Source organism: Sciurus vulgaris (genome assembly GCF_902686455.1).
Source record: "Sciurus vulgaris genome assembly, chromosome: 5".
In the NCBI taxonomy this organism is placed as follows: domain Eukaryota; kingdom Metazoa; phylum Chordata; class Mammalia; order Rodentia; family Sciuridae; genus Sciurus; species Sciurus vulgaris.
This window is the reverse complement of record NC_136465.1, coordinates 77,369,181-77,382,319: the sequence shown is the minus strand read 5'-3', so window position 1 is coordinate 77,382,319 and position 13,139 is coordinate 77,369,181. Positions and strand designations below refer to the sequence as shown.

Genomic DNA, 13,139 nt, shown 5'->3' with positions numbered 1-13,139 from the left:
GCTGTAACAAATTACTATAAACTGGGTGTCATAAAGAAGATCAAGGTGCTGATAGATACAGTGTCTGGTGAGAGCCAGCTCCCTGGTTTATTAGAGGGTCATCTTTTGCAGTGTTCCACATGGTAGAAAGAACAAGGGAGCTCTCTGGAGTCCCTTTTATAAGGACCTAGTCCCATTTGTGAGGGTTCTGCTGTAATGACCTAATCACTTCTCAAAGTCCCCACCTCCAAATACCATCATTTTGGTGATGAAATTTGAAATTTGTGAAATTTGAAGGGAAATAAACTTTCAGTCTATAGCATAAGGTAAAGGATAAGTTGTTGCCTCTGTCCCCTTTCACAACCAAATAGAAGACACGATATCAGGGGATCTCTGCATTTGAGAGGCAACATATTCTATATTTAGTTGTTAGCCCATTTGCTGAATGACCAAAAAAAAACTGCTAATTTTTAGTGAGGCCCAGAATAAGAGAAGGCTCTGTAGCAGGCCCAGGATGGTGGCCATTTGGGCCATACAATCCAGTAGATCCAATGGTATTTGACATGTCATTGTCCAATAGGGATGCTGTTTGGAGCTCTCTAAGTAATTTGCAGAGCCAGCTCTTAGAATGTTGGAGCAAAGCTCTGCCATCCTCTATGGATAACTGTTCTCTTATCAAGAAACAGCCCTTGGCCATAAACAGTGTTAGCAGACACCAAACATTTAACCATGAGCCACCAAGTACCATGCTACCTGAGCAGCCCATCATAAACTAGGTGTTATCCAAAACACCAAGTCATTAAGTTGGGTGTGTACAGCAAGACTTCAATGTCAAGGAAAAACAGTATGTACCTGATGAAGCCCAAGCAGACTTCAAAGACATAAAGTTAGTTTCATAAAGAAGCAGCCCAAATACCATGGTGCCCACTCTTGCTATACTGTCTTCTCTCTCAGTTTGTACCTATGGGTTTATGGGGAGTTCTCTATGGTCATTATTTCTGGTTATGTCCATGAGGGTGTTTCTGGATGAAATTAGCATTTGAATCAGTAGACTGAGTAAAGCAATTACTCTCCCCAATGTGGGTGTGCATTATCCAGTCCAGTGAGGGCCTGAACAGAAGGAAAAAAAAAAAAAAAGCACAGGAAAGAGTCAATCTTTCTCTCCTCTCTCTCTCTCTCTCTCTCTCTCTCTCTCTCTCTCTCTCTCTCTCTGCCCCCCCATCTCCCCTGCCCCATTGATTGATCTGAGACATCAATTTTCTCATGCCCTTGGACCATTGACCCGTGGTTCTCAGGTCTTCAGACTCAGACTGCAACTAATTTTGCTTGGTTTTCAACTTGCAGATGAAGGTCATGGAACAGCTCAGCCTCCATAGTTGCACAAGTCAACTCCTTATGATACATAGAAAGATAGATAGATAGATAGATAGATAGATAGATAGATAGATAGATAGATAGATAGATAGACAGATAGATAGATAGATAGATGATAGATCCTTTTGGTTCTATTTCTCTAGAGAAACACTGAAATATAGATTCTATTCAGAATTCTATATATTTAAAGGACATATTTGGAACAATTGGGAAATTTTATGTATGAGTTATACGATAATGGTATTGGTTTCATATGGCTTTCTTAAGTGTAGTGACAGTGTTTGGAGAATGTCTCTACTATGGAAATTTTATACAAAAACATTTATAGGCTAGGAAGGTGATTTGTGCAACCTCCTTTCAGACGGTTTAGTAAGAGAGAAGAGTGGAGGCGGGGAAAGAGGAAAAAAGAGGAGAAGGAGCATTGGTGACAATACATTACCAATAGGTGAATTTAGAAGAGGTGATACCAATGTTCATTGCACTCATCTTTCAACTTATCTGTAGGTTTGAAGGTTTTCTAAATAAATATACTACTATAGTCAAATATTGAGTACCTATTAAGTACTAACTGCTTGAAAAGAAAATATATAAAACAATCCCTGACAACTCTGTAAAATGGGTATTATTATTCCCATTTACATATTCACTCATTCATTCCCTCAAATATTTGAGAAATTTCTCTGAGGCAAACATTGTATCTGTGGCTCCAAAATAAAGCAGTGATAAGACAGACAAGACAGGTCTACATGAGATTTACATTCTAGTAAATAAAATAGGCTATGAAGAAATAAGCCACTCAAAGAAAAATATCAGACCAATGACTGATTAATAATAGAAATCAATAGCCTTTACATATATAAACAAAGCAATTGAAAATGTAACTTTATAGTTACCCTATTGACAATAGTAGTAACAACAAGTTTTTATAAAGATGTCTCCATAAATCTTTTAAGAAATTGCAAAATCTATGTGAAAAATTCTTTAAAACACAACTGAAGAACATAAAAGGTAATTTTAATTAAAAAGAAATGTCAAGTCCTGGGCTATGAAAAATCAACAAAGAAAGATTAGTTCTACCAACTTGATTCTAAAATACACACACAACCAGGCACGGTGGTGCAAACCTGTAATCCCAGTGACTCGGGAGCCGGAGGCAGGAGGATTCCAAGTTCAAAGCCAGCCTCAGCACTTAGCAAGGCCCTAAAGAAACTCATTGAGACCCTGTCTCAAAATTAAAAATAAAAAGGGACAGGGATGTGGTTCAGTGGGTTCAATCCCTGGTACCAAAACTTAAATAAATAAATAAATTACACATAGAAAAATTAATGAGCAAAAAGAAATTTTAAGAAAATTCTAATAAGTATTGAATAATTCTATTGGTGCTAAAATATATTATAAAGTAATAATAATTTAAATAGGATAGTTGGGTATATGAATAAGCATATGATTCAATGGAACATATTAGAAAGCAATAAATCAGCCCACATACTTCAAGGAGCTTAATACATGAGGTAGGCAACATTTCAAATTAGTTCAGAAAAACTGTATTATTCACTAAGTGATATAGTGACCAGTCATTGATAGAAAGGTTAAGTTGGATCCTGTATCACATTTTTATGCCAAAATAAATTCCAAAGGAAATATTTAAGCAAAAAAAAATAATTAAAACCATTCATGTACTAGAGGAAAATATGGGAGATTTGTGTAATCTTGGAATGAAGACAGACTGATTCTGAATTATATAAAATTCATATTTATAAAAGATAAGTTGATATGTAAAATCCAAAATTTCTCAAAGAAAAAAATTCTATCATATACAAGTTAAGAAAAATTATAAACTAAAACAATATTTTCAAATGGCTAACATTAACACATAAAAACTTTTTTCTTATATAAATTATTAAGAAAAATATCAATCACCCATTTTTTTTTAAAAAAGGATAAAGGCTAAGCACTGACATGCCACAGAAAAGGAAATATGCATTGCTCTTCAGCAGATGAAAAGATGCTTGATATCATTCTTAATAAGGGAAATGCAAATTAAACTATATGACAAACCATTTTTTACTTCTCTAATTAGCAAAGATCAAATATAATGGAAAAGTGTGTTGGTGAAGGTGGAGAGAAAATGAAACTTTCATACATTGCTTGTAGGAGTGTGATTCATTGATTTATACATAGCCTTTGTTAATATCTCCATACTCTCAAAATGCACAAAATTGCATCAGCAGAAAAAGAGTCATTGCAGAACTTTTTATAAAGAAAAAAAAAAGGAGAAATGAACTAAATTTCCATTTGTAGGAGACCATCTAAATAAATTTCCAGATCCACAAAATAGAATTCCATCCAGTACATTAAAAAATGAGACAGCCAGGCCTGCTGGCACATCCATTGGTCCTGGCTACATGGGAGTCTGTGGTAGGAAGATCATTAGAGCCTGTTCAATGTCAGCCTCAGCAACATAGTAGACCCTGTCTCAAAAACAAAAACAAAACAAAAAATGAGGCAGTTTAATGAATATGGGCACAGAAAGAGTCAAAATATATTGTTGATTGCAAGAGAGGGTGAGTTCAGAGCAGTGTGCCCACTATATTACAATTTGAATTAAATGTGAGTGCATGCACTTATATCCATACATGTTTACATGATTGTATCTGGAAAAGGACACAAAAAGTCAACTATGTTTTTTCACAGGAATGAAACTGGGTAGTCTGGGGATCAGAGGATAGAGTAGAAACTCTTTTTTTTCACTGATGTATCTCTTTGTAACATGAAGCGTCTGAGGTTGTTGCCAGTGCAACATGGCGCATTGTGTTTTATGGTAAGTTTTTTTAATAAATTAAAAAAAGAACACTTAAAAATAATGAAAAAGGGATTGGGGATATGGCTCGGTTGCACAGGGCTTGCCTAGCACACATGAGATCCTGAGTTCCATCCCAAACACTGTAAAAAAAGGAAAGAAAAAATGATTAAAAGTATAGTATAGTAAATACATAAACCAGTAACCTAGTAATTGATTATAATTATCAAGCATTATGTACCGTACATACTTGTACCACTATACATTTATGACTGACAGTGCAGTAGCTTTGCTTACAGAAGCATCAAGACAAACACTGTACACAACTTGTCTTTAGGATGGCTGTGGTGTCACTAGGCAATATGAATGTGTCATTACAGGCTTATGGAACAACGGTCGTATATGGGTCCCTCAATGAGCAAAATGACATTATGCAGGACATGGCTGTTTTTATCACAGAAAAGTACCCCCCAAAAGTGACTTCTTTTGAACCATACTCACCAATCCTCTACTCCTTTTTGTCACTGTCCCTCTCAAACCTGTTCCCTCCTTCACAATGATTCAGGACTCTAGCCCAGAATTCAGTCATCTTTTCTACTCCTATATTCACATCAGGGAAAATTAAGTATTAAACTGTAAAACACACTAATGATAACAAATATAAACTTATTAGAGAAAAATTTGGGAAACTATATGTATGATTCAAAGTACAGGATTCCAGATGGAAAACCATAATCTACAATTGGGAGGAAAAATAAGAGATTTGACTTGATTAGAAATTAAAATGGGTCAGGTAAAGTGGCGCACACCTGTAATCCCAGAGGCTCAGGAGACTGAGGCAGGAGGATCATGAGTTCAAAACCAGCCTCAGCAACTTAGCGAGGCTCTACGCAACTCAATGAGACCCTGTCTCTAAATAAAATACCAAAAAGGGCCTAGAATGTGGCTCAGTGGTTAACTGCCCCTGAGTTCAATCCTTAGTACCAAAACAAAACAAAAAACAAACAAACACAAAACTTAAAATGGGGTGCTCAGAGGATATAAAACTTTAATTAGATAGGAGGAATAAATTATAAATTCAAGACACCTTGTGTACAATATAGTGAATATAGTTAATAATGTATTATATTCTTAAAAATTACTAAGATTTTAAGTGTTCTCACCACAAAACAATGATAAATATGTGAGATAATACATGTGAATTAGCTCAATTCAGCCACTGCACAATGCATATATGTTTCAGAACAATATGCTGTTGAAGACATACGTGTCTTACAATTTATGAACACTCAGATTGTTGGGAAGGATAGCTGCATAGATTGTTAGTAGCTGCATTCTCTTCTAACAAACTTTTGTTTGTGTCATGAAGAATAGAAAACAATAGTCTATTGAATAATGGTAATCTTGTCCTGATTTTTTAAATTCATTACACATAGGTTGATTCAATTTTGAAAAAAAAATATGTTGTACACAATAACATGTATAATTTTTGTTAACTTTTGTTAAAATATATATTTTTTTTAAACTTTAAATGCATAAATAGGAAGAAAAAGTCCTCTACAATATTTAAAAAAACAATTAATAGAAAGAAAATGTTTGCAACATATGTGACTGAAAACAGGTCATTATCACTAATATACAAAGAACACCTACAGATGGATAAGAAAAGGAAAGAAAAACCTGACCAAACAAATGGTCAAAGGATATAAATACAGAGAAAGTATCAAAATTATTAACTTGAGAATATGCTTACAGCCAATAGTAGAGGAACACAAAATATAAAAAGGCATATCATTCCTCTTCTATCACAGGAATAATAATAATAATACCAAAATATAAAACATTGAGATGATGTGGAGCCAATAAGGGAGAACCAGTATCCTCATCCATTGCTAGTGGGAGGAAAATTACTTCAACTTTTTTGAAAAGTAATGTAGTAGTATCTTATAACTTCTAATTTGCCAGACAAATTAGATTGCCATTTTTAGGAATCTGTTGTAGGCACATAGTGTGGTATTTTACCACATGTCCTACACTACCATTCACAAAGCTTTTCCTTTCCAACATTTCCTTCCCTTCAGGATGCCTAATTGGGTTTCTTTTCTATCTTTGACTCCTTCAGTTTCTTATACAGTTTTCCTTTCTCTGAAACTACCCTGTAAAAACCCAATTCTTCATTATTTCTATCACCTGACCCGTCTGTTACTGTAACTAGTCTGGTACAAGCTGCTGCCAAAAATCATGCAATAGTACAGACTGAAATCACTAAAAAATGTATAACCTCCTGCCTGACCTCAGCTCAGTGCTGCTTGTGTGATTATTCCAAAATTCTGCTATTAACTCCCAAACCTATCATTCTTAGCACATGACCTTGTCTCATTTCACCAAGAAAATGAAGTTTACCATGCAAAAACAGTCTACATTTTCTCCCCTATCACTTACAAACATATCAGAATCTGCACCTATACTTCCTCCACCCAGGGGAAAGGGGGCTTCTTTCCACCCAAGATATTTCTTCCAGTTGTAGGCTGGGTCTCATGTTTCCCCACCGTCTCAAGGATCTTGGTCTATGAAATATTCTCTCTCTTGCATGCATTTTTAAACTCTCTTTCAACTGGATTTTCCACTTCAACTAATGAAAATGTTACTGCCTCCTATTCATATTTGAAATATAGTGACCTTACATATAACTATTTAGATATTATCTTTCCCCTCCTGTCAAAACCAAACCACATTTAAAAGAATCTTCTAAATGAACTGTTTTCTAATTCCTTATCTCCTATTCATCGGTTGGCTTACTCAAATTATACATCTGTCACCATCACAACGATAAAGAGTAATGAACTATGACATCCATATTGCCAAATTCAATGAATGCTTTTCTATCATTATGCTACTTTACAGCTCTTTGACATTTTATACTGATGAGTGCTCCTTCCACCTTGAAAATCATGTCTTCCTGAGCTTTTATCACGTTGTGTTAATACTCTTTTCTGTGTGCCAGAAGTTTTCTCCCCTCCCTTTTATGTCTTTTTCCACCTCAGTACTATTATGGAAATAATGACTATTATCATCATCAAAGATTTGCCAGGAGAGAGCATTACTACCAAGGGAATGATTTACCTTATAGATGCTGTAATGCAAAGAATCCGAAATACCTCCTCCTAAGTTAAAACTCTACTCTTTAAGGTTGGAGCCAGGAGTAAAATGCATCATGATTGTGAGGAACCTGTGGTTCACCTCACCTTTGCTTTGCGAGGACGCAAAGAAAAAAAGAACTTCAATTCATACACTGCTGGAGAGTTTAAATTAATGCACCATTTTAAAGTATCTAAAAAGCTTAAATTGCATATTCCCATGACCCAGCAAGTCTCCCTGATATATTCATATATATACAAAATAACTCATTAAAAGGATATTTGTAAAATAAAATTTTTTAAAGAATATTTATGTAAAATCTATAGGAAAGATCACAGAACATAGAAACAATTTTGAAAAAGAAAAACAAAGTTGGAAGACTACACTACCTGATTTCAAGACTCTTAAAGTTACTGTGAGGAAGAAATAAAAGAACAGGCATATAAGTTAATAGATGAAAAGAGAAATTTGAAATAGATCCACATGAATATTAGCAACTGATTTTCACCAAGGGAAGTCAATGTTGAAGTAGTTATTTCAATAAATGGTACTGGAACAACTGGATGGTTATAAGATAAAAGTAATCCACACCTCATACCAGATACAAAAGTTCAATCAAAACTGATCACAGGCCTAAATGCAAAACCTAAAACTTCAAAATTTTTAGATTAAAACATAGAAGCAATCTTTGTGACTTCAGACTGGGCAAGGATTTTTTAGACAACAAACAAAAGCATAAACTGTAATACAAAAGATTGATTAGGAGGGGAAAAAAAAAAAAGACAATTTGTTTTCCCCCAGAAACAAACTTTCACACACAGACCGCTTCTGTGACCAAATGCTGGGGCTGGCAGTTTGCGGCAGGTTTCCCACAGACCACACAAGCAGTCAATTCTGCAGTGGATTCTCAAGTAGGTTCTAGCTGGGTGTTCCCTAATTCAATTCCATTCTGACACGATGATAGCATCAGAGCCCATAGGTTGAGGGCTCAGTCCCACAAGACTACCCCCAAAATCACATACCAGTTGCAAACAAGCACAGGCTATGTGTAGCCTGAGCTTCTGATCATCCAGGTTCTCAAAACCCCTTCTCACATTCAATTAGTTTGCTTCATAGAACTCAGGGAAACCCTTGCTTACATTCACTCTTTTGTATAAAGGATATTACAAAAGACACAAGAACTTCCAGATGGGAGAGACGCACAGGGCAAGGCATACAGGGACGGGGCGTGAGGTTTCCATGCCCTCTTGGGATATACTATGCTCCAGGAACCCTGCCTGTTCAGCTATCCAGATGCTCCCAGAACTCAGTCCTTTAGAGTTTTTATGGATGCTTCATTACACAGGCATGACTGATTCAATCATTGGCCATTGGTAATTAACTAAACCTTCAGCACCTCTCTCCTTCCTGGAGGTGGGGAGGTGGAGTTGAAAGTCCCAACCCTCTAATCATGCTTTGATCATTTTGGTGATCATCCTCCCAACCTTAAGCTATCTAGGAGTCCCCAGCCCCCAATAATTCATTAGCACAGGAAACACACTCATCACTCTGAAGATTCCAAGGCTTTTAGGAGTTATAAAGTGAGGAAAGAGGGTGGAAGGTCTAATATGTATTTCACAATAGACACTGATAAACTGGACTTCACCAAAATTTTTAAAACCTCAGTTCTTCGAAACACTGCTGAGATCATGAAAAAACAAGGCATAGACTGAGAAAAAAGTGTACATTTGCAAAGTACATATCTGATAAGAACTTAGAGAAAATATATAAAGAACTTTGAAAATTTCATAAATAGAAAACAAATGGACAAAAGAGTTGAATAGGTAATTTATCAAAAATATATGGATGGCAAATAAGCACATGAAAAGATGTTCAACATCATTAGTTTTTAAGGAAATGGTAATGAAACCCACAGTGAAATATCACTACATACTTATACGATGGCTAAAATTAAAAAGACTGCCTATACTTCTATGGTGTAGAGGAAATGGAATTCTTACACAATGCTAATGGGACTTTGGACTGTACAACCACTTTGGAAAAGAGTTTGTTATTTTCTTAATAAAATGCACATGTATGTATGTGTAACAACAAATCCCACCATTATATACAAATACAAGGCACCACAAAAAATATGAGGGGAAAAGGAGGTTTAGGACACAGACACACAAAAGGACCTCATGAAGAAAGTGGGAGAAGTCTGGCTGACTCCAACCCAGTAAGAGAGGCCTCAGAAGAAATTGATGTAACAAACACCTTGACCTCAAACTTCTAGTCTCCAGAAAGGTGAGAAAACGGACTTCTGTGGTTTCAGACACCCAGTCTGGTATCTGTTGTTATGGCAATCCAAGCAAACTAATACAATCTGAGATAGCGAGGTCTGAAGCAAGGAATAGAAAATAATGATTGTACAAAACCAGTATACAATTTTAAAAGAACTCTAACTTCATACTTTTTAGAAATATAGTAAAGTAAAAAATGCCAGCTCATTTTTTTTTAAATGACAATTATCTCACTTTGGTGTTTGGGAATTTTTTTCTTTCTCACTTCGTTATAAGGCAAGACAGGACCAAGAAATGTCACAAATATATTGATCCAAGTTAATTAAAAGTACTATAATCAAGTGCATTCTCAGTAAAGCAACTAGTCTTGAGTGTTCATTGCACAGTTTCATTTTATGAGAAAGAAAAGAGAAGGGGACTTCAACAGAGGATAGTTTCCATTTCTCCCCTGAGCTACCAGCTGCAGCATGCTGCCACTGCACCAGGCTGCCATCCTTTTCTTTTTTTCTTTTGCAGAGCTGGGAATCAAATCCAAAGCATCATGCGTGCTAGGAAAGCACTCTACCACTGAGCTATGCTGCTCCCAGCCTCTGTCAGCCCCTACACTACCAGCCTTTCCTATCCTTCTGAAGATGTTTAGCAATGCCATAGTAAAGTCTGCCCTCTCCTTGGTTCCTCTGCAACACTCTGCTAACCATTAGGGGTAGCCATAAAAGACACAGCCTTGTCTTAACTGAGCATGCAGTCCTAAACACACAGTGGGCAAGAGTCAGACAGCACATTACCAGAGTGTGGATAATATGTGGAAATGTGAGTGATAAGTGTGTGGAAAGCAAAGTCCAGGCAGCATACAAGTGGAGCTCAAGAAAGGCAGCCTTGGAGAAACTGGCAGTTTGTTTTTGATGCCCACTGAAAGATGAATGTCTGAATCATGCAGCGGAGGACAAAGAATGTCCAGTGGAAATGGAAGGTGCAAAGGCCCTCTGTGAGAAGGAGCAAAACACAGTTGAGAAAATGAAGGAAAGCCAGTGTGACATGGGGTATGGACACAGTTGACTGTTGGGACATTTGCATTTAATGTCAAGATAATATTTGCATTAAAAACAAACATAATAATATAAAAAAAATCACATTATACTCCACAAGTGTATACAATTATGATCAATCCATTTAAAATAATATTAATTTACAAAGAAAAAATAAAATAAAATGCATACCTATTTAATCCAGTTATTCCACCTCTTAGGTTATTTGCCAAAGAGAAAAGGTCTAGGTCCATACAAAGACTTGTACCCAAATGTTCACAACAGCTTTATTTTTAATAGACAAAACTAAAAACAACCTAAATTTTCATAAACAATTAGACAGTTAACAAAATATGGTAAATCCATATAATGGAATATCAGCAATAAAAAACTAAAATATTGATAAACACAACAAGGATGAATCATAAACTAATTTATAAAACAAGTAAGAAAAAAATGAGTACATACTGAATGATTCACTGTATATTATAAAACTTCAGAAGACTCAATCTCATCTATAGTGACAGACATTAGATCCAGAATTTCCCAGAAAATGTGGAGAACTGGGAGACAGGAGGAGAGAAAGGAAAGAATTACAAAACATCACAAGGAACCCACTGTGGTTAACTGACACATTGACTATCTTGGTTGTGGAGATGATTTCATGGAGACATATATCTTAAAATTAATAAAAATTATATATATAAAGTATATATGATAAAAATATTCCACTTACTGTATGTCAAATGTACCTTAATAGAACTATTTTTTTACAGGTGGGAGTGATTAAAAATGTCACTGTAATCCAGGTGAACCACACAGTGGCCTGGACTAGAGTTAGAAGTGGAGATGGAGAGAAGTGGTGAAAATCAGAATGTATTCTCAGAGTATACACAAGAAGATTTGCTGATATGGTGAAAAAAAAAATCGAGAACGAGCCAGGCACTGTGGCACACTCTGGTCATCCCAGCAACTCAGAGGCGGAGGCAGGAGGATCACAAGTCTGAGGTCAGCCTGGGCAACTCAGTGAGACCGTTTCCAAATCATTAAAAAAAAAAAAAAAAAAAAAGGCTGGCTTGTAGTTCAGTGGTAGAGCCTCCCTGGGATAGAAAGAAAAAGGAAGGAATGAAGAAACGAAGGAAAGAAGGGAGAGGGAAAGGAGAGAGAGGGAGAGAAGAAAAGGAGAGAAAAAGAAAAAAAGGGAGTGAGTGAGGAGGAAAGGAAGAAAGAAGAGAATCAATCAGTAAACTCTCTGGTTTGTCATCTAAATAACAGAGTAGACTGTAGGACCTTTACCTGGGGTGGAGGAAGAGCTGGGAGTAGGAATACATAGAGAATATTCTCAAGCGCGCGAATACCTCACCCGTAGAGCGCTTGCTGAGCGTGTGCATGGGCCCAAGTTCGAATCCCCAGCACCTCGGAAGAAAGCAAAAAGTGAAAATATTCTCCCCTGCATTGGTGGCAAACGTCAAATGGATACTACACAGGAGATAAAAGGATGAATTATGAGCACATACAGCAACATGGATGGATTTCAAAAACTTAGCACTAGTGAAAAAAGTAAACAGTGAGATATATTTAAAATCATTTAATTTAAAAAATAATTTAATTAAATACAAAAAAGATGAAGACGAAAACTAATTATTTCATAAGGAAACAAGCATGCTTAAGGAATCTTTCTAACATCAAAGTATGCTCCTTTGCAGGAAAGGTGAATGGAAGTGGGCATACAGAAAGAAGCAGAAAGGTAAACAGAAACTGAGACACATATATGGACTAAGAAAGATGCTGACTTCACAAACTGAGGAGTTTAACTCTTATCGCTGTAGCCAAAGTCCAAAAAACATTTATTAAAGTACAGTAAAATAACAAAAAATGAAAGAGACAAGAGCCTAGGTTCTTGCTATATTAAAAGGATTAAACAATCTTATTTCCACTTTCCCTACTGGATCCATGGATATGAAATAGGAGTAGCCTCTATAAAGGTTTTTCCCTCTCTGGATTTTCTTCATTTCTACTTTATTACTGCTCTGTTACTACCTTAATAATGTTTTATTCCAAACATTGCATGTCCTAGATACATTTATTGTATTTTGTTCATCAAAGGAATCAGCTGTGGAATTTAAATTCTAATAGAAAATATTCAGTTGCTAGTTTTTACCAAACTTTAAAACACCAAGCAATGTAAAAGAGCTGAGTCAATAATCAACCTTAGCTCCTAAGTAATAAGTCTAAGGCATAAATAAACAACTAGGAAACGAGCTGTTAATTCTATTGTAACATCCTTAATGAAGCCTACGCAGCGATGAACAGGACTCAGTGCTCACAGCAGCTGAGAAAAGCTTACAAGAAGTCTGAGCTCACCTCACAAAGGAAGACAATACATACTGCCGGCTCAGGTGAGAATCTAAAGGCTTAGCAATGCCCCTTCCTTCATCTTAAAATAAATAAAAGTGTGCACCCTGTAGCAACTAAGCAATGGCCCAAATGGAATCACTGTCATTACACTCTTAACAAAGTTGGTGTCACTACCATCATATT

At 36.0% G+C, this 13,139-nt stretch overlaps 1 protein-coding gene across 3 annotated transcripts in view; it reads right to left on the bottom strand.

The window, feature by feature from the left end:
- Positions 1-2,498: 2,498 nt before the first annotated feature.
- KLRG1 (killer cell lectin like receptor G1) overlaps positions 2,499-13,139 on the bottom strand; it is a 48,932-nt gene continuing 38,291 nt past the window's right edge. Inside the window, exons 6-8 of one of the 3 annotated variants that reach the window (XM_079143186.1) lie at positions 4,655-4,753; positions 3,707-3,824; positions 2,499-2,574 (exon numbers count right to left, since the gene is read on the bottom strand). In XM_079143186.1, coding sequence (XP_078999312.1) covers positions 4,748-4,753 — 6 coding nt within the window. In that variant the 3' untranslated portion in view covers positions 2,499-2,574; positions 3,707-3,824; positions 4,655-4,747. Of the gene's footprint in view, positions 2,575-3,623; positions 3,825-4,654; positions 4,754-13,139 lie in introns of those variants that run through there. The other 2 variants (XM_079143185.1, XM_079143187.1) reach the window with 2 other exon arrangements.